Source organism: Bos grunniens, chromosome 12, assembly GCF_055505025.1.
Source record: "Bos grunniens cultivar Pamir isolate PY7600 chromosome 12, Bosgru_T2T1.0, whole genome shotgun sequence".
NCBI lineage: Eukaryota > Metazoa > Chordata > Mammalia > Artiodactyla > Bovidae > Bos > Bos grunniens.
This window is the reverse complement of record NC_141176.1, coordinates 24,386,054-24,409,136: the sequence shown is the minus strand read 5'-3', so window position 1 is coordinate 24,409,136 and position 23,083 is coordinate 24,386,054. Positions and strand designations below refer to the sequence as shown.

At 38.4% G+C, this 23,083-nt stretch overlaps 1 protein-coding gene across 6 annotated transcripts in view; it reads right to left on the bottom strand.

The window, feature by feature from the left end:
* TRPC4 (transient receptor potential cation channel subfamily C member 4) overlaps positions 1 to 23,083 on the bottom strand; it is a 211,515-nt gene that overhangs the window by 10,483 nt on the left and 177,949 nt on the right. For all 6 annotated transcript variants that reach the window (XM_086329274.1, XM_086329278.1, XM_086329273.1 and 3 more), the window contains 3 exons: positions 15,364 to 15,677; positions 7,589 to 7,784; positions 4,629 to 4,823 (listed from right to left, as the gene is read on the bottom strand). In XM_086329274.1, coding sequence (XP_086185400.1) covers positions 4,629 to 4,823; positions 7,589 to 7,784; positions 15,364 to 15,677 — 705 coding nt within the window. The remainder of the gene's footprint in view (positions 1 to 4,628; positions 4,824 to 7,588; positions 7,785 to 15,363; positions 15,678 to 23,083) is intronic.

Here is a 23,083-nt window from a genome sequence, read left to right as displayed (position 1 = left end):
CTTGGACAACCAACGCAAACAATGGCTTTTAGTTTAAAAAGCTGAGCTAGATGCCAGTGCCTTTTTAAACAGGAATTTCTAATTAAAGTTACAAGCTGGAAGTGCTTGTTAAAATGGAAATTTCTGATGATTCTAGGACACACTAAAGTTTGAGAACTCGTGTTTTAACACCGAGAAGGTTATTTGCTGATAAAATGTGTTAAAATTCAACTGGTAAGAGAAAAACCTACACTATAAAGCCAGAAGCTATAAAATGTTGCTTAATTTATGATTATACTTTCAATAGGCTGCCTCCTTGGTGGGATTTTCATGATATCCCAGAAACAAGGCATCTCTCCTTCCTGGGCTTGCTTCCCAAAAGTGTTGCTCAATGAAGCATTTCTGCTTCATTTCTGCTTTCTCCCATAAAACAATCCAAATGAAAGGCTAATTTACCTGGAACTCCCAGTCACCCATAAAAGGAAGTCCAAAGATTAAAAAAAAAAAAAAAGTTAATATGTTTTCAGGGCTAGTTGTAATATCAGCATTACCCAGAGGCCATAAATCACAAGATAAGATCACCAATAATGGACTCTTAGACCATAGCCAATCAGTAACCCTCAGAGCATGCAGGGGCTTAATGCCTGAAGGGAGGGAGCAACAGGGTGACATTCAGGCGGCTGCTGGTTACAAGAGTATGCAACTCCCAAGTGGGATGGTTTAGAGAAAATGCCTCTGAGAATGTATAAACTCTACCACCCAGTCAGCTTCAAAATTCTGATTCAAAAATGTGAACCAAGAAATAAGAGTGGAAGATAGTCCAGCTTGTTAACCAAGGGCTTTGGGAGAGGGGAATCTAAAAGACGAACAGTGGTGGGATCTGCAAAAGCTGTTGAGAGAAATCAAAAGATGGACACACATGGAAGGTATTGTGGAAGGTCATCAGAGCTCCCAGGAAAGCAAGAGAGGGTGATGGAAAGCTTGTGGGAACAGGGACACTAAGACCAATTTTTTCCCTGGCTCTGTCACCCAAAACACTGCCCAAGGTAAAAGAGCTCTTTTTTCTAAAAGGAAATGGTTGAGGTGATTGATTTCTAAGGTCCCTCTGAAATGTCAAGCAATCTTCTAAGCTGTGCCTTTGTTACACAAAGTGACTGCCAACAGTCCTTCAAAGTCACCTTTTAGTTAATGGATGTGTCTATCTCATCTTCATCTGTCTATACAATGGACTATCAGGCGGATTAACCAAACTGAAATGAATGCACAGCACTCCCTTTTGGAATTACTTTCTCATTTAGCTTTGTGCTGTGCTCAGTCGCTTCTGACTCTTTGCGACCCCATGGACTGTAACCCGCCAGGCTCCTCTGTCCATGGGATTCCTTCTCTCCATACTGGAGTGGGTTGCCATTTCCTTCTCCAGAGGATCTTCCTGACCCAGGGATGGAACCCAGGTCTCCTGCACTGCAGGTGGACTCTTTACCATTAACTCCTCCATTGATATCATAACTTTATTAATTTTTATTTATCTTATGCTTTTCTTTACAAATAATACATATGATCTATTTCCATCTAATATCTAAATGTATAAAACTCAACTAAGAGTACGAAAACCAAGATATGTCCTTCTCCTTCTGGAAGTGCAGTCTAGATAAAGACTAAATGTATAGCATTGAGTTTGATTAGGTTGGTGCTTGTCCAAAGCCTCAGCTTAGCAGAGAAGACGCAGGACTGAGGACAGGAGGAGAATGGAGAAAAGAGAGACAACTCACAATATGGATGTAGTCTTGTCATAAATTCCCAAAGCACAGTATATCCATTACCAAAAGTTAGGGAACTACATGGCTAGGGAAAAGGGAATGATTTGAGGTCACAATTTATTGTGAATTACCTTGCTGTGCATCAACTTGGATCAAAATATTCAAATTTAGAGAGAATGACAGAAATAGAACTGAGCTTTTCTGACCAGGAATGTATAGAGAAGAACGTTCTTTAACTTATGCCATTTACCTTTTGAATCACTGCTTTCATAGGAAAGCCCAAGCCAATGTTAAGCTCCTCTTTGCATCTAAGAAATGATGGTGATGTAGTCCTAAAAATATGTCAACAGTGGGAGGATTCTGGGGGACGGGAGAGAGAGCTGGAAGTCAAATTCTCAGAGTGGTCCTCCATTATTTTGGTGGCTGCACAGATGGATCTCTTAAAATATTAGAGCAGGGCCCTGTATTTTGTTGCAAGTTCCATGGCATCTTAAAACCCAAGATTCCTTCTGCTATAGCCTAAAGTTAAAATATTAAAGACAAATTTCTTTTGTATATGGCTTTTATTTTGGGTCCCAGAAAGTCTTCTTCAATTGAAATACTCCTATGAGAGAAAGCATAGTAAGATAGTACTGCTGCTGCTACTGCTAAGTCGCTTCAGTCGTGTCCAACTCTGTTCGACCCCATAGACGGCAGCCCACAGGCTCCCCCGTCCCTGGGATTCTCCAGGCAAGAACACTGGAGTGGGTTGCCATTTCCTTCTCCAATGCATGAAAGTGAAAAGTCAAAGAGAAGTCGCTCAGTCATGTCCAACTCTTAGCGACCCCATGGACTGCAGCCTACCAGGCTCCTCCATCCATGGGATTTTCCAGGCAAGAGTACTGGAGTGGGGTGCCAAGATAGTACTAATAATTAATATATTTTCGGGGACTGATCAAATCAATTTCTTACCAATTCTAAGAATAACATGAGAAAGAATATTTTGACATGGAAGGGAGGAAGCCAGAGTTTGGCATCTCTGAAATCTTTTTCTGTTTTTCTCAGGGAAAACGTGAATTACTTCCCATGCTGTTCTCATGGCATCTTGGATATAACTACATGGTCATGTTAAATATATCATGTAACATGTATTATAGTAAGATATTCTCATATTGTGTCTCTCACATTAAAATCGATGCCCTCAAGAATGGAAAACATACCTTCTTATGCCTCTGCCCACCTCTAATTCCTAACTCATCTCCTGGTATGCGGAAAATGTACAGTAATTGCTTGTTAAATCCAAATCATTATATTTATTTTACAACCATATTTTTCAATAAATTCAACTTATTTTTAAGAGAAGAAGTTGAATAAACACTTAGAATAAAATAATTTTGCTGTCTCTAAGATCAGTGATAAAATCTATAAATTAGTATGAGGATTGCAAGATAAGGCTTCATCATAATCTGACTTCCATTTCCAAGATCAGACAGATGCCCAAATTCCAAGTTCATGGAGTGATGGTTTCTAGGAAAGACTCTAACTGCCTCTCCTAACCACCCATTTGCTTTACTCCCCTGCCTGTCAATTTCTCTTTAGAATTAGAACTATTACTGAGATGACAGGACAATCGATGCCACTTTCAGGAGAGAAAGCACCATTCGATGCTGAGAACAATGCCTAGTGGGCAGTGAAGTTCATCAGTAAGAAGGATCACCAAGGGCATAACTAGTAGTCACAAACTCAGTTAAATAAAATTAAAAATGAGTTAATTTTTAATTATGTAACTGACATCCCTTGATAATTCTAACAGAAGGGCATATTAGAATACTTCCAAGGCAATTTCTCTGAGAATACCCAGGTGATGACTACTGAATGCTACGGTATCAATTTCTAAAACATCATTATGAGAACTTTGAAAATGAGGAAACTTGAGTGAGAAAGAAATGAAGAATGACTTATGTCAGTGGTTTGGTTGGAAAAGTTTAAATCCATGCCTTTTCTGTTGGAGTTGTTTGAGCTCTTGCTTTCCAATATGAAAGAAATATCCTTAGGGAAGTATAATCTTCCAGTATAACAGGGGCTTGGCTGTGCATAGTCTTAATATTTTTTACAAACACAACTTCCTGGTATTGAATATAACTTGGGGTAGAAGCAAAATGTTGAGCAATTGAATGGATTCTGAAATAACTGCACTTGAATATGGCACAGCATTTTTAAGTTATAATAGTTGTTCAGTCACTGAAATGAGAACTTTTTGTCAAGCATTCTGTGTTCTGTGCAGGGGTGTCTGTTAGGCAGTGAGAATATGAGGGGATTGAAACAGACAATTCCCTTATAATCCAGAGATAAAACAATGAATCAGTCATGCTGAAAGTAACCCGAGGTTATAATTCTGAATAGAACTAGAAATTAATGGGCAAGTTTCCCAAACCTTGACTGTTGGGTCTAGGAAAAGCCTATGTACAATGTGACCACCCTCAGTGGAGGAACTGGGTTTGTTAAACCATAGTGAACCATAGTTAATCAGGCAGTTTCTGAGACATAATGTTGTTATTTTTAGTCACTCAGTCATGTCCAACTCTTTGTGACCCCACGGACCGTAGCCTGTGAGGCTCCTCTGTCCATGGGATTTCCCAGGCAAGAATACTGGAGTGGGTTGTCATTTCCTACTCAGGGGATCTTCCCTGACCCAGGGATTGGACTTGTGTCCCTGTGTCTCCTGTATTGCAGGCCGATTCTTTACTGCTGAGCCACCAGGGAAGCCCCTTAGACACAATAACTATGGAATAGATGTCTACTGAATGCAACCAATGAGAATAAAAAGGCTAAAATGCAAACATATTCAGTAAAGAATGCAAACATACTCAAGTGCACACACATAACAGTGATACCAACAGCCTGTGGTCTTACCCCTATCGTTCCAAAACTTTCTGGCTTTCTTCTCATCTTTTTCTTGCACAGGTGTGTCCATATCCATTTGATCAGGTACCAGAGAGACTTGGGGCTCGGGATGACATTGAAGGGGGTAGGAAGGGTACCTCCTTCTTCAAAATAACTCATCCAAAGCTTTGTTCTAGCAAATTTCCATTCTATATCCGCATGGTCCTGAACAGGAGAAAATGACAATGCTGACAGGTTTCTTAATAAGGTGAGATAAACCTCACAGAGAGCCTGTAGCCTGACTTTGGAGTGGCTCTTGGAACATTAATTAAATTACCTATAAAAACAAGGCTGACTCCCAGAGATAGTCATCTAAACACTTTAGACAATGGCTTAGCCTAAAAAGGAGTCACAACTCTCTTGTCAGTTTTCATCCTTCCCTCTTCCAGGAAACAGACAGCTAAAACGATTCCATGTTAAAGAGACTGGAGATGAATGACCTGAAGATGAATCTTCATTTCTCATGCTTGTAGGCTTACATTAGCTCAGTTTCATTACATTCTAGCCTCAAGCAGGGCTTTATGTCTTCCCAAGGCCTTGACACCTTGCCTAGGTAGATGCTCACGGCTCATACTTCTGTTGTTTTCAGGAAAAGTCTTACTTGATATGTTTCCATTTGAATAAATCTTGTCCACCTTTAGGCAACAGGCATAAACTCAGCAGTTCCTCAAATGTACAACAGGCCTTTGACACAGCATTGAACCTTGACATAACCTTGGCCAAATAGTACCAGACAAGAGTATGTCTAGTGACCACCCACAAGCCTGAGGCATTCTCCCTGATTGTTTATTAATGATTCCACTTTGTTAATTGCCTGGAAAAACTTAGGAACATTTGTGGCAATTAGATATGGGGCAGTCAGTCTCCTCTTAAATTAGCCACAAATCTTATTTAAGCAGAAAATCTGGAAAGTAGGAGGTGGCAGAAACTGGGCATACATACAAATTCAAAATAGATCATCTTAACCCGTTAATATTGGGTTGGCCAAAAAGTTTGCTAGGGTTTTCTCGCATGATGCCATGGAAAAATCTGAATGAACTTTTTGGCCAATCCAATATTATTTTAAAAACCCTCGAGTTTTAAAGTAGGAAAAATTAGACTATACTTCATTCTAATATTCTTAAATTGCTGTGTGCTGATGAGTGCATACATTTCTACTCTGAATAATGTGGATTTTAGTCTAGACACTGGACAGATAGTGCTTTCAACGGGCTTCCCATGTCTAGAAAATGCATGGTCTTCATTGTTTCTTAGCAGACATCTGATTGGATGAATGGATAGATAGATCCACAGAAGCCGTAGCTTCCCTCCCTTTGTCTCTTCTCTCCCATTTCTATCTCCTTCCCTATCTTTCTAAACAAGCATTAATGAAGAGAAGTAGATACTGTTTGCTGTAGCCATGGAGAATGGAAATGAGTAAAATTGGCTTAAGGTCATAAAAAGGCAGTCCCACTGGTGAAATGTTGGCCTGTGAGTAGCTTCTGCTCCTTCTCATTTCCAGGGAGTCACAAGTTAATGATTATCCTGACCTCATTATGTTCTGTTACTGCGGTCACAAAGCAGACTCTTCCTCAGTTCAAGGCTTGGGATTCTGAAATGGTCTGTAACAATATTAAACCATCTAGTGATTGGAAAAACTGAAGGTAGAAAGTTCCAGGCTAGTGATGACTAAAGTCACCTCTGCTACTCATCTTCCCATTGTTGTTGCTTAGTCGCTAAGTTGTGTCTGACTGTCTGCAACCTCATGGACTACAGCCCTCCAGGCTCCTCTGTCCATTGGATTTCCCAGGCAAGAATACTGGAGTTACCATATCCTTCTCCAGGGGGTCTTCCCAATCCAGGGTTCAAACCCACGTCTCCTGCATCTCCTCCAGTGGCAGGTGGATTCTTTACCACTGCACCACCTGGAGAGCCCTGGGCCTAAGTATATTCAGTGGGAATGCTTCAGTCTGGGAATCCATAAATAAAATTCATTTATTCTTAACGTCTTAGGCAGTTTTTCATCTGTGACAGGCATCTTGCTTCCATAAAGAGAGTTTAATTAAAATTAGGAGTGCTGTTTCTCAAAATAACAATAATGACATCCCAGAGAATTAGCAATAGATTCAAAGATGCAATATAATTGCAGTTATTTATGGAGTAAATGGGCAACCTATAATTATTCTTATAAGATGCTATTTGTCTAAAGTATACATATGAAAGTCTTAAGATATATATTTAAGTCTTAAGATATATATTCCAATATAGATTTGTTCTATCACTGTTTCTAATGGCCACAGACAGATCACTAGTATGCAAGTTCAAAGGGATAAAGGGCTTTGTTGTTTTTATTCATTGCAATATTTCTAGTTCCTAGGACCATACCTGGCAACAGAATAAGAGCTCAATAAGATTTTATTGAATGAATGAATAAATAAGCTAGGCTGTTTGCACTCTAGAGTTTCAAATAAACACATATGGTATTGTATATTCTGCTGCAGCATTCAGTGTTACTCCTCAGTGACTTTTTTCTGGGCTTTAAGAAACAAAATCCTGTGCTTTTTCATTCAGACTCCTCTCTGGGCTAGCACTTGTACCTTGCAAAGCTGGTATGAGTTTGCTTTTATGAAGATTGTAGATTAGACGGTCAGAGACAATGCAAAACCCAAAAGGCATTATATAGAGATGAGTTGCCTGTTCATAGCCCATACCTCATCTACTGCTTGCCATAGCCAATGATTGCCTCGCAGGTTAGATTTAGTATAATCACATGTAATATGAAAAATTAAATTAGTATATAGCCAAGTATACTAATAGTGCTTATAAACATCATATTGACCATTTATAATTCTGATTTGTTTCATTCATAGCAGTTACAGATTGTATTACCAATTATAATAGGGTGGAGTATAGCTAACAACACATTCTAGGAGGGGAGTGATTCAACTTACAGCAATAAGTTGGTAAGAATTATTCATCATAGCTATTAACATGTTAAGCAGGACAACCAGAGAGATGACGTTGTATGTCCCAAACATGGTGGCACCAACAAATTCGGTGAATTCATGCTGTGCTTTGACATTGGTCACATATAAGTTGATGAGCCCAAATATTGACCAAAACAGGGACTGGAGTGTCTCAAATAACCTAGAATAAAGACAAAATGACACTAATAAGTATACTAATAGAACCATTATACAGTAAGATTGGAAGATAGACTATGATGACTATTAGTTTATATTTGATTAATTTAAAATAAGCTTAATAAAAAGAATCCAAGAATACTGTTTCCTTATACTGCACACATGTGTACCTAATTTTCCCTAGAGCTTTGAAAGCTATTTAGTTTCCTGGACTAGAGATGACAAATCAGACCTGTAGCCTGTTTCTGTATGGTCTTGAGTTAAGAATTGTTTTTACTTTTTCAAATGGTCAGAAAAAAATCAAAAGAAGAGTGATATTTCATGACATGTGAAAATTTTAAATGAATTCACATTTCAATGTGCATAAATAAAGTTTTATTGAAGCATACCCACATCAACTCATTTATCCGCTGTCTACAGTTTCTTTTCTGTTACGATGGCAGAGGTGACTGATTGCAACAGAGAACAGATGGCCTACAAAAGCCTAAAATATGTACCACCTGTCCTTTTTATAACAAGTTTGCAAACCTCTGTCCCAGGGCACTAAGTGACAGTTGATAAATTATAGATCCTTAGGCTTAGTCTTTGAAAAATATAAGTACTTTTACCTGATTTTTCCTTTTTGATTATAAAAGGACTAAAATAGTATTATCACTATGGATTTCCACATTTACAATTAAAGTTAGACAGAGTAAATCCTGTAAGATGACAAGATGTCTCTGAATGCTCAGATAATCAAATTTGCTATTTTTTAATATTTCAGGGAGCATTAAAAAATTTTTTTTAAATTTACTCCCAAAATGGAAAAAGATGAAAAGTGTCTGAACTCAAATGAAGAACTATTTCAGTAGGATCATTATAACACCTTAATATAATAAAAGACAATAGAACTCTTAAGAGTCTTTGAGAAATGGTTAAAACAAGACTGTAGTTACATTGTGAAAACAAAAGCAAAAAGTATCTTATGCCTGGCATGCTGAGTAAGGAGGCAGGATTTCAGTGGTCAAGTGCTCCAAGGAGAGCAAATTCACGTGAGGCCAGTGGACTGTGGTATGGGTTGACATGCAAAGATGAGTTTAAACTATCAGATCTCCCCTTGGTCAAAGTTTTACCTTAGAAACAGCAAGAGAATGAGGTAGTTGTTAAAAGGCGCTGAAATGACAGAAGTTACGATGTAGAACTAGGATCCCTGGAATTATGAGGAAGCCAAAGTTTTGACACAACACACACTAAGAAACAGAATAGAGTATAAATAAGCCAGGTAATAAGTAAACCCTGAAGAGAGTAATGTGGAGTAGCTGAGTCATGTTAATATCGATTCTCAGAGTAAAAAATTCCAAGGTCCAGCTCTTGCTAAGGTCAGCCCTTGCTTAGAGAATCTAATGGATATAATCCTGTGCCGGATTCTTGTACCAAACTCCTATTACTTGACGCAATCTATGGATTTCTCATCTGGATAACCATGATAATCCCACTACGGATGCCTTAATTTGTGTTCAGGATTTCTTTTCTGAATTTTTTTTTTACATAAACCATTTCATATGTTTAATTGTGTAACAAAATTTTAATTATAGGCTAGGAAATGCAATGGTTCCTAATTGAATTATTTTGCTAGGGCTGTTGGACTCTCAGTGGGGCAAATTATCTTAAAGGTTTTAATGTGATCAACCTCAATCAGATCTTGTCTTGTCAACTGGGATGTACATTGGGAAGAGTTCACCATATATATACTATTTTTTTTAATTTTTGAAAAAGTATCATTTATTATAATTCCATCCTATTTTTAAACTGCATATATAATTGTTTAATACAGTTGACACTTTAGATTTATTCACAGATTTTGTGATTCATTTTTGTACCATTTCTTTTTTATTTATTTTTAATTGGAGGATAATTGCTTTACAATATTGTGTTGGTTTCTGCCATACTTTTAAAGGACTATCAGATGTCAGAGTCTAACAATATCAGGGAAAGTTCAATATAATTCATTGGCCTCAGACAAAGGCCACTAGAAGTTATTCTTTGAAAACTTTCAGAATTGACCCAAGGCCATGAGTTCTTTATTTTCAGTAGCTTTAAGGACAGTTTCTAAGATAAATGACAGTGTCATTGGCTTCAATGCAAAATGATGTTGTTCTTTCTTCCTAAATAGCGTACATTCTCACTGTGAATATAAAGTATAATTCAACTGGTTTTTCTCTAACCTCAATAGCAGTTCAGAGAAAAGTTACATGAATGATATAATAAATTGTATAAAATGTTGCCACATAAATCTCATAGCAGTTACTTTTCTAAATATTCAAATAAAAAAGGGATAGAGAGTAAATGGATTGTAATGGTTGAATAATTCTGATTTTCTTCTACCTAAATAAGAACTATTCATCATTAGGATATTAGCAGACTCTTTGGCAAAACATTTATTTACATATTTAATTAAAATTTGAAAATAAGAAAATTCAAAATAAGATGAAATTTTATGGTTAATTCTGAATTTCATTCTTATTTTTATTTTCATTTTTTCAGTTGAATGAATCAAAAGTAAGATTTGTAGAATAGTTCCACTTAACCAAAATATATGTACTTTTAGATGAATCAAGACCCTGTTACCAGGACACTGGTATTTCTTAGTTAATTCTTCTCATATTGCATGGATTAAAAAAGCAATCTAAGTTAATATTTCAAAACCATTGTTTCTAAAACTGCTTTCGTAATTATTGATAGCAACATTGCCCATAAACTGATGAGCCATTAGCTACATCTCATTTCAGATTGCCATTATGGGACAATATTTTCCTAATTCTATGGAAAGATAAGCACAGAAAGCTTTCCAGGATAATGCCACACTTAATCAAAGCATAGTAGTATGACATCTTGGTTAAAGACTAAAATCTGGCAACTTCTATAGCATTGCCATCCTAAAAGTAATATTTTGTCTCTTGCTTCTTGAGGCTATTTCTCAATTCCTAAAACAAGCTTGCTCCCCAGTTAAATACTTACAACAAGAGAAAGAGAACAAGTGGGAAAAAAAAAAAAGTCATGTATTCCACAGATGAATTTTCCTCTATTCTTGGGGTGAAACCAATGAGGAAATATAAATTAATACAAGACATATGACTTGTTTCATTCCTAGTTTATAAGAAATAAAGTATATTAAAACAAAGTATGACTGCAGTTGGCCAGTTCCAGTTATCAGGAACGCAGCTCCAATCAACATTAATGGTTTTTTTCTTAGTGAGAAAATATCTGTCACAAAGTCCATGCCTCTGTATTCATAAGAGAGAGAGCTTCTTTCCCAGAGACTATTGATTTATAATTGTATGAAGATTACTTTCAGTGACCAAACATTTGGTGTCTTTTAGCAACATGTAGTTCTATCCACATCAGAGAGAAAACAAGCTGGAACCATTAAAGGAGTAGGAGAAGGGCCCCCTTGCTGGTGGGCAAATGCATGGAGAGACACAGAAGGCAGATCACAGTCTGTTCCCACTGGGAGCTCACAGTCAGGAGGGGATCAGAAAGGCATCCAGAAAAGGTACCTCTGAGATGGGTTTTGGAATCCAGAATAAAACTTCACTAAGTAAGAGGGCAGAACAAGAGCATTCTGAGATGAGAGAATAGTATGACCTTTTTAGGGACAGCTTAACCCATTAGAAAATGTTGAAGAGTAATGTGTTATTGGGGAATCGAGAACGGGGCAGATCACTGAGAACTCAGTATGTCAAGCTAAGAAATCTGACTGAATCCAATAAGGAACAAGAAACTACTGAGATATTTTAAATACAAGAGCGTCAAGATTTTGGTTTAGAAAGATCATGCAGGCAACGGGACAGAAGACATGTCAAGGAAGGCGGGCACCAGGGGCCAAGGAACTTGGATTTAGGCAGAGCGAGCGAGCAAGGGAAGAGGGCCCGAGATAAAAAACAGCAGGAGTAGACATTTGCAGACTGACTGTGCGTGGCGAGGGTGTGGGGACGGGGGGATCTAGTTTTTGATTTAAGTATCTGGATGGGTTGTGGTAGCATTGACTAAGAAAAGGAGTTGAGGAGGAGGAAGAAAAATGTTTTGAGAGACTCTCATGAGATTTCTTTGATTGGGTTTCAATGTTTAGGACATTTGCATGAAGAGCTGTTCAAAAGACAGTTGGACTTACAGATCTTAGGGAGAAAGGTCTGTGCTAGTGGTGTGAACTGAATACAGAAGTTGTCTCTTAGACACATAAGGCCAAATCTATCAGATGAGTTTTTGCAGAGATACTGAACAGGGTCGAAGGATAGTTAGTAAGGCAGATTAATATTGAAAAACAATCATTGTGGGACTTCCCTGGTGGTCCAGGGGTTAAGAACCCACCTTACAATGCAGGGAACCTGGGTTCAGTTTCCGGTTGGGAAACTATGATCATGCATGCCATGAAGCATGGCCAAAATAAAAAGAAATCATACTAGTTACTCTTCGTAACTTTGAACAAAAATAATTTGTTGCTTGCAGATTTACCATCTGCTATCTGGGGGAAAATTCAGGTAGAACACCTGATTTACTGGTGTTGAATGATTTGGACCTATAATATTTGACTGATATACACTTATTGGTTGCTTTTCATGATAATAGAGAAAAATCATTGATCAGTATATGCTAACATAATACATAAGCCAAGTTATTTAACATGTTTGATTTTAGAAGAAAATTTGTATCAAATATTTTGCATCAGATTTTCTAGCCATATTCTTCCTAGACACATATTTAAATTAGCTCACAATATGTAAACATTTGGGGCTTCCCACGTGGCAGAGTGGTAAAGCATCTGTCAATGCAGGACATGCAGGAGACGCAAGTTTGATCCTTGGGTTGGGAAGATCCTCTAGAGAAGGAAATGGCAACCCACTCCAGTATTCTTGCCTTGAAAATTCCATGGATAGAGGAGCCTGGTAGGTTATAGTCCATGGGGTCACAGAGAATCAGACATAACTGAACAACTAAACACAATCACACACAACACACGTTAGCATTTACCACAAAACCAGTAACAGGGCAAGCAGATTTCTGAGAATCTCATGGATCATAAATTAGGATACTGTTGCTGCTGCTGCTGCTAAGTCACTTCAGTCATGTCTGACTCTGTGCAACCCCATAGACGGCAGCCTACCAGGCTCCCCCATCCCTGGGATTCTCCAGGCAAGAACACTGGAGTGGGTTGCCATTGTCTTCTCCAATGCATGAAAGTGAAAAGTGAAAGTGAAGTCGCTCAGTCATGTCCAACACTTAGCGACCCCATGGACTGCAGCCCACCAGGCTCCTCCATCCATGGGATTTTCCAGGCAAGAGTACTGGAGTGGGGTGCCATTGCCTTCTCCGAAATTAGGATGGGATTAGGTAGAACCCTTGTTAACGGCAATGCATAAGATGTCAGAAAATGGGTTGGGACTTGGAACCACAAATGTTCCTTGAATTAAAGAAGACCTGAGGAGGAAACTCAGTTCTAGGGGCTGTGTGGAAGTTTTTTCTGGAAGCCAAAGCATGGAATCAGAAGGATGTGACTGCAAATATCAACAGGGTGGTCTTAGCAAGCAGTCTATATCGGAGCACACAGCACAGAGTAACTAGGAGTTGTGAAAGATGGAGCATGGAAAAAGGGTCTCTATTTCCATCAGAAATCCAGGAGGCCAATCAGCAGGCAGACAACATCCAGGAACTTTGTTACAGGCAGAATTTGAGTCTAAGAAGTGGAGAGGTTGGTGGGGTCTACGACTGTGAATTCCTTATCCTTGTTGCCAGGGGCAGATTGCCAAGTCTAGGATCATAAGTGAGTGGAGAAAGACAAGTTCTGATATTAAAACTGAGACACAGTCCAAAGCCATTCATCACCAGGATGTTGCAGCAAGGGGTTTCAACGAATCGCTGCTGAACTGGTGAGAAGGGAGCACGAGGAAGATGACAAAGCAGGGCAAACTGGTCAGACTGGAGAAATTGCTTAAGCTCAGGAGAATAAAAAGGCTGGAGAAAGTGATGAAGTGACAAGGTGGAGCTGGGATGACTTTTTGTTTTCTTTGATTCGTGGTTTGTATCAGATCTATCTCTGAATGGATTTCAGGCAGCTAAGACTGCAATGAAAACTTATGTGCAAATAATCAGATGTTGATGGATTAAAGTGGGGTTTTAAATACTGGGATCACAGATAAAACAAACACAGAACTGAGACAAAAAGACTATTTTAACCAAAAGTAATTTAGTTTATGGGACGTAACTGATTTCCTCCCACTGGAGAAATTACTGCACTCTTTTAGATTACATAAAATTCTAGAATGGCCAATGAATGGCCATCTGACTTTCAAAGGCATCTACCAAATGACCATGTGTTCACGTGATTACTGTGGAGAGGAAGATCACCTCACTGCCTAATTCATCTGCTAATTCACTGTTTATCACAGTGGGAAGGAAGTAGACACAGGCATGTATTAGGGCTATGTGAGCCTGAAACACTGTGGCCATGAATGTGTGCTGTCAGCAAGCCTGACTGAAGCTTGACACCAAGATGCTCAGATGCTCATTAGACACCAAGAGACCAGATGCTCATCAGCTGTAAGGGCACAGAGAGTTTTATGCACATCAGAATCATGGCCTAGGTTAGCCTGAGGTCTCTAGTTTGAATTATTTCCCCACATTTAGACTTTGGGCTAGGGAACCTGAGAATAACAGAGACACGTGAAGGGACTTCAGTATCTGGAAAACGCCTGAGCAAAGATTGAAAAGCATTTGGATTTTCTTCCATGACTGGTTTTCCATAAATTCTATCCGTTAACGTGCTTGTACGCTGTCACTAGACACAGGTTCCTTTCTACTCCACATTTCATATTTTTTAAATATATTTCTCCATTTATTCTAAGTGAAAGGGAAACTCACTCACTTGTGTCCGATTCTTTGCAACCCCATGGACTATACAGTCCATGGAATTCTCCAGACCAGAATACTGGAGTGGGTAGCCTATCCCTTCTCCAGGGCATCTTCCCAACCCAGGGATCAAACCCAGGTCTCCCACATTGCAGGTGGATTCTTTAGCAGCTGAGCCACAAGGGAAGCCCCAAAATACTAGAGTGGGTAGCCTATCCCTTCTCCAGGGGATCTTCCCAACCCAGGAATCAAACCCAGGTCTCCTGCATTGCAGGTGAATTCTTCACCAACTGAGGTGTCAGGGAAGCCCCTCCATTTATTTAGGTCTTCTCCAATTTCTCTCAGCAATATTTTTGTTGTTGGGTTTTTTTTTTTTTTGGTGGTGCCACACGACATGTGATACTTCAGTTCCCTGTCCAGGAATTGAAGCCATGGCCCCTGCTATGGAAGCATGGAGCCCTAACCACTGAACCAGCAGGGAATTTCTATTTCCCCTTATAAAACAGTATACATAGCTATCTTTTATATGAGCTCATTTAAAAGAAAAGACCATTTTACTAAAACTTAGATGTACTAGATATCTCTGTTTTCCCCACTGAGCACAGTGTTTCTTTGCAACCACTTGTCATGGTTCAATTTCAAAATGTAAGTAGCCTTTAAATTCTACCAACATTTCCAAGAGGAAAGTTCATGAGACTTACGTTGAAAAGGCGTTATTCTGCTTTTCACATCGTATGCCTTTGCAGCTTAACCCTTTTGTTTCTTCATAATAGAAGTACAACTGGTTTAGGCCATTGGCAAATGCTAGCAGCACGAGGCAGTAGATGAACAGAAACTTCAAGATGTCCAGGAGCATTCTTCCCAGAGATATTTGCAGAGGCCCCAGGTGAGAATTTGCAGTGAACAGTGAGATCAGACGCAGGGAACTGAATATATTTGCAATAGCAAACAAAGCTTCAGCCACCAGCGTGGGGTGCCACATGTCCCAAGATTCACGTGGATTAAGAGCACTGTACTGGAGAAAAGAGAGAAACAAGGAGAAAATAAAGTATGAAACAAGCACATACATACAAATCCGTCAAGCCCAGGCCAGGATGATTTTTTTCAGGTGGCTTCAGCACCATGACCTATTGGCAGGAAGCTGATGTATTCCATGAAGGTGGCAGCACTTCTAATCTACACAAAAATAAGACATTTACGAAAGGAACTTATAAGGGATGAGCTGTAATCAAAGCAACCTTCCTAATCTGTCCTTGTCATTTGTAGTCTTTGCTAATCTGTGAGTACATCAGGCCTTGATCTTTGCAATAGAACTATTAAAAAAAGAAAAGGAAAATGTTATATAGGAAAAAAAAACAACAGTCTGATTTTATATTGGAAAAAATAGAGATAACATAATAAAAAAGAAAACTACATTATAGGGGAAAACTGCTACACTTTGAACAAAATCAATGACTTCACTTACCATATTTGACACATGTGCCTATTCTAGAGTTATCCATGTTGGACACAAATGACATATAAATGAGTGGAAGTAGTGGCCGTGGACATAGTCATGACGAATGTGGGCATCACCATTAATATTTTGTATCTGTTATAGCCTAAATGTACATAAAACCTAAGTTGGAAATCACTCAGGCAATCAATGGATTGCTGATTTTAATATTTCATGTGTAGAAAGTGTGATATTTGTTTAAACATTCCCTAATTAGATAAAACATTTGATTTGAGAAAAATATTTGTTACATTAAACTTTGACGAGCAATTATTTTTAAAGTATGATTAAAATGTCAGCTTTGAACTGTTTTGATATCAGGCTATAGAAGGAGAACATTGAAATTTATCCCTTGTAATCTTAAAGTAGATTTGTATCCTTATCAAGAAAAGGTCAAATACATGTTGAAATGCTACATTATGAACATCTATGGTTATATCTGTATAAGAATGAGCAATAAATTACATTTTCTTTTTCACATACATCACTAAAAATGTCTAGACAACTGCATTTTTTTCCTAATGATCATGTAGGAAAAAAAAGTTACTTCTCTATGAGTACCATCAGAATATTTCTATTCTTTTTATATTGCATTTTATACCAAAGACCTTTACAAATGTTAATTAATTCTCTTGAAAGTAATAGATAGTATTTTTTAAAATCTCCTTGGGGAGAAAATACCTCAGAAGTTCTTGATTTTGTTCAACACTCAGACGCCTGCTTGAGTGACAATTTAAAACAATCAAGTTTGAACTAGAAGGAAATTATTTTCTATTTTTAAATCCTGATAACTCTTCTTAAGCATTCCCACGCATGGCTTCAGCATAAAATAGCTAAGGATTGAAGATACAGGAAAAAGAAAATAAGATTTTTGATTCATTGTCATGAGTATTAGAGTAACAGCTTGCAGTATCAAACCTCACCTAATTCTCTCCAGTTCCTTCCCGCCACCCTGTATTTTATGCCACCTTTTCCTTCAAAGACTAAGATAACATTAATCTTCCTTTTCTCATTCTCTTGAAAGACACACATATTTTAGTAGAGAATATCTAGCCTTCTGTTGATGGCTAATCATCTCTCTCTCTTTTAACTTATATGGCTGAGGACCATACCTCAAAATGTACAAAATACTAAACAATAAGCATTCTTAAAGATATAACTGTTTTCTTGGAATTTCTCACCACATTTAACACAATGCCCTGCAGGTCCTAGGTGCTCAAGAGACATTTTATCCCATCAAGTATTCACGCATGGAAAAATGAGGATGAAAGGAACAGATAATTATAATAAAAATGCTCTGAGAGATGAACACTAACTGCTGTGGGAATAGAGAAGAGAAAGTGACACATTCTATCTGGCGCTAACGAGACTGGCAATGAATAGAGATTATATGTTGTTCAAGCTCGAAGGATCCTTTGATGTTACTGAATCTAGTGGAGATACCATTCCTTGTTCTAGGCATCACAGCCCGTTTGATCCAGTAGGATGTAAAATCCATCGTCACATGGTCACTGACTCCAGCTCTGCTATTGACTTACTGTACTTTAGAACCCTTCTTAGCAAATTCTCTCAGCTGGGGCTTGCAAAATCATAAGAGGATGGTTTCCATTTTGCAAATGAGATGCTAGCTTCTGCCCCTATATAATTATCCAGGACTGTTTCAGGGTCCAGCACTCCGGATAAATGATGAGAAACAATGCTATGTGAATAGCATTTATACCTGGTCGGGGTATCCTGAGAAAAATATTGCTGGTATTTGGGTTAAAGGAGGGCTTCCCTGGTGGCTCAGAAGGTAAAGAATCCTTCTGCAATGCGGGAGACCTGGATTCGATCCCTGGGTTGGGAAGATTCCCCTGGAAGAGGGCGTGGCAACCCACTCCAGTATTCTTGCCTGGAGAATCCCCTGTGGACAGAGGAGCCTGACAGGCTACAGTGCATGGGGTTGCAAAGAGTTGGACACGACTCAGCGACTAAGCACAGGGTTAAAGGATGTTTGAATGAAGACTTGGAAATTAAAGAGAGAGACCTCCTGAGAGACTGAGAAAAATCTTCCCTGGAACCATCTGCTTACTGTCTAAGGATAATAATCCAGGGGGATCTTTGCCTCCCCAGAGAGAACTTGTTCACTTTAGAAGGTGAAGGTCTTGCTCTTTCTGTCTCCAGGGGGAATATGGGCAGCAGGCACAGCTGTACTACACAAGCTCTGAGACGCATTAGTTTCCCACTGCTGTCCTGTGATACAAACTCATGTATGTGGAGGGCACATCTGGCTTCTCTTCTGTTGCCCTGTGTGAGCTTGGAGCATGGGGGACCAATGTGAAGACTGTTTTGTAAGTAAAGAATGTATCTGTTCTCTGACCCAGAAACCTTGTTTCTTGTTAGCAATAAACTGAGATATAAAATTTTAGGAATTCTCTCTTGATTTCATTTTTTTAAACTTTACTCTTTAAGTTTTATTCTGCCATTCACATCTATGTACATTTCACTTAGGTTTTAAAGAAAGGCATTATTTTATGAAGCAATTTAAACATTTCTTTCAAACCAAGCTATTCTGTGACTCTGTACAGAAAAGTGGTAATTTTGCAGTGATTAAACATATTTTCCACATCTACTGTTAGGAATGAAAAGACTAACTTGAATTTTAAAGTTTTCTTTGGCTTTATTTTCTAAAACTTATTCACAAGATCTATACTCATGTTTCATCTTTGTATGTTTGCCTCCAGCCAGAGTGATGGCTCTTGTCAATCTTCTTAGCAGGCTCTGCTTCTTCACTTGCACCTTAAACATCGAGTTCACTTCTCAGAGCCCTTCTCTTCTTATTCTTTCTACTCTCCCTGGATATTTCCTGTGATTTCAGTTGTCACTTATATGCTAATAACTCCCAATTCCTCATCTCCAGCCCAGAAGTTGCACGTACATTCATATTTTATATTCTCTTTCCTCTTGACATTTTCTCTTAAATATCTCATGGGTGTCTCAAACTCACAGGTCAGAATTGAAACTCATCCTCTTTTCATCCTCAAACACCTTCACAATTCATGCTTTTTCATCTCAGTGGATGGCAGTAAATCACCTAAGGCAGCATTTGAGGTTGATCCTAGAGTCCTTCCTAGCAAACTCCCAGCCTTTGAAACCAAAATCTTATATATGTCCTTACTCCTTGACACTGGTATCCTCACTGTTAAAAAAAGTTTCCTACAAAAGGAAGTTTTGTAGGAAATCTACTTCTGTAGGAAATCTATTCCCTACAGAAATGATTATAATAGCCTTTTAACTCTTATCCCTGCCTTGAATCTTGTCTCTATAATCATTTATTTCCTCCAGGTCATCTTTTAAAAGGACCAATCAGGCAATCTGGCTTAATGTTCTTGAATGACACCAGTATCCTCATGATGAAATTCCATTTCCCAACATGTCACATGAAGCCTCTGGAATCTGGGACTTGACTTCCTTTTGAGATTGACTTTCCATTTGTACCCAATTAGGTGCTTACCGCTCTGGCTCAAACCTTCAATTCTGGCCGTTCTCCAAACTGACCCTCACATTCTCACCAAAAGGCCTTTCTATGAATCCTGGACCCTTTGTCTAAAAAATGGGTTTCAATTCTAATTATTTTGATTCTTTGGCTACTAATCACTTATCAAATATGTGTTGAGTGCATACTCTGTGTCAGGCAATATCTTCAGGGTTCATAGTAGTAATCAAACAAGCTATAACTCATGCCATGCAGGCTTACAATACAGTGAAAAAGACAGATATTAAATAGGCAGTGCTTGTCTTTCCTTTGAGAAGTTCTCTTGTACTACAGATGAGTGGACACCAGGATCCTGCTGACCAGAGCTGGCAATCCCCTGTTCGAGAGAAATCAAGAGATATGTACATACCTATATCTCTTTGAGCACCAGAAATTCCTGCTTTCCTTTTTTTCTCATGGATTTGCTTATAAATTATAAACCTAACATAGTCTGACTTTGCCTTAAGCCTCCATTTCTATTTAGATTCTTTGTAAGGAACTTGCTCCTATGCAGACCTAGAAAACAGAATATTTACCTTTGAGTTCCTTGTCAGATTTCCATGTCGGGAGCTTTGTCTAATGTGTTTTTGGTACTGGACATCTAATAGAGTGTTTTATATGTGACAGAAGCTCGAAAAGCATTTTCGGGTGGAGAACTGTCCCAGACATATTCTAAAGTACGATTGTTAGAAAAGATGGATCATTTGTAGAAATGGGAGCATCTTAATATAGCTGGGTTGCAGAGGCTTTGGGAATAGTGATAACTCTAAGAGAAAGCTGAAGGCAGATCATGAACACCTTAGCAAAAGTGTTAGGAGAGGAAGACGGATTGCATCATAATAGTAGGTCCTAAGTTCCTTGAATATAGGAAAAGTTCATCTTTATATTCTCTAGAGCCTGATGCATACTCATAAAAGTCAAGTATTCAAAATGAATAATAATTAAGTTGAGGCAAAGTGAAAACATTTGTTCTACAAAATTAAACAGAAAATGTATGCTAGTTTTAATGCTTGATTTATAAGGTGAAAACATTTCCCTTTCTACAAACTGGTTAGAAAATTAAGAAGTGAAGACAACAGGAAGGTGTATGGTTTTCTCCTGTGGTAGATAATACTATACAACTCAGATTTAACTATCTACAGCTCTCTGTCATAAAACTAAAGAATATTTAGAAAAGTTCATGATTTGGAGAATTCACTACAGTTGTAACATTTGTGAAATGGAAACATTTGCCTTCTTTCTAGCTGATAAGAAGAGGGACCAATGAGGTAAATACTATTTAGAAGACTGGTGCTATGAAAAATTCCAGCAAGATCATTGAAAGAACTGTTCTTATTCCTCATCATTTTGATTTCTGAGAATATTATTTACACAGTGGACGAGGCATAGAATTGCAACCATTTCTGCCAAATGACAGAAGATAGACATAAGAGACAAGTTATACATAGGAAAAGGGACTGGGTAATATTTAGGAGAAAACGATTCCTAATGAAGATAAACTAACATTTTCCAAGTGTGCCCAGGCATCAACAAGCTCTAGATTGACTTAACATTTTATACATGGTGAGAACAAGAAATGATTGACAAACCTTCTCCTTCAAAAATTAAAAGCAAATTTTAAAAAGCTACAATCCCTAAGCTGTGAAATGCTAATGAATCAAGGCATTTAAGGCAGAACCACAAGCCTTGTGGAGAAGGAGAATCCTAAAGTCACGTGAACTTCTGTGTTCTCTTTGTATAACCTAATGCTGTTTCATTTTAATCAAAATAAAAAACAACTGAGTGCTTATATTAAACTCTATGGCATAAATGTGTTTATTAATGAGATCCTCACAAACATTGTCTGGAATTTGATTATTCCTATCATCTTACAGAGAAGAATGTTGAGGCATAGGTTAACTTGTCCCAAATCGTACTGGTAGGAAGTGGTACAGGCAGTAGTCATACCAAGTATGGATCAGAGCCCAGATCACACCTTTGGCCAAAAGGACCCTTTTGTATGTTAAAAAAAAAAAATCTCCAGGAGGATAAATTGCAAAGGGATGAGCCAAATAAGAATGGTCCTTCTGCTAGACCAGGAGGTTCTCTCCCTACAGACCAGTTACAGAAGGATCTCCCTCTTGAAGGACTGATGGTTCATTTGGTCATCATAACCATCAGAAGTAAACTATTTACTGAGGAGCAGCGTCAAGACCATTCTGGGATCCCACCTATGATCCAAGCCTTCATAATAACAAATCACGTGTCTTGTGGATCTTACCTCCTAATTTTTTTTTTTTTCCCAAAGCCAATCTTCTATTAACTTCTCCTGTGTCCACTGCTCTACTTCAGGTAATCATCATCATTTGACTCATTCTGTTTCAGCCTCATTAAGGGTTCCTCTTTATTTTAGGATTCAAACTGTATAGCATGATCTGGAAAGTCCTTCCCATCCTCTCCCTGCCCCAGTTCCCTGGACCATCCCTCTGAATTAGTGGCCTCCTTTATACTCTCAGACTCATGCATGTTGTGTCTCTTCTCCCAGGGACATTTATGAATGTTCATGGACACAATACATCCCCACTCACTCTGTCCTCTAAATCATTTCAAGACACTGCCAGCCAAATTTAGTTCCTTCCATGATGCCACCAAGGTCCCTGTGGTAGACCTTATCACACTGTAAGGTCTTCATGTGCATTTCTCTTTCCTTTCTGTGAACTGCTTGAAGGCAGGGGCTGTATCGCCAGTGTCTGCATTCTCAACAAACAGATGGAAAGCCAGTTTCTTAATGTGACTCCATAAATTCTCATTGCTTGATTCACAAAATGACTGTTTGCCTCATTTATGGTAGTCTATTTTTGTACAGAAATAATGCTCCTGTTCCTGAAATCGTAAATTATGTTATTAAAAATTAGCATGAGAAAATGAATGATAGAACAAAAGATGATCAAGGAGGCTGAGTCACCAAATCAGCATGACATCACAGCCTCCCAAAGTCGGTGCTTTTTTGCTATTATCGTCATTTAAAAGATAATACAATCGAGGCCCACATGAAACACCTTGCCCCAAATTAGACAGTTTGCAAGTGGTAAAGGCAAGTGTGAATTCAGACATGAAGGTCTTTTTCAACTAAAATAAAGCAAATGCCACAATAAAGACATTGCAAGAGGCAAGTCCAGTGGACTCAGGGTACATGAAGGAGGAGGAAACAGCAGTAGGAGAGAAAGGAGAGAACTAATCATGCATTTGGATACCAGCACTTTAAATACATTGATCGACTCATGTTTTTCTCATATTAATGGTGTAAGGCAGAAATTCCTTATTTTATAGGTGAAGCACAGAGAGGTGAAAAAACAGGTCCAAGTTCACATAACTAGTAAGTGATGGGAGAAAACTGAGCCCAGGAAACCCAGGTCTAAAGTGCAGCCATTTA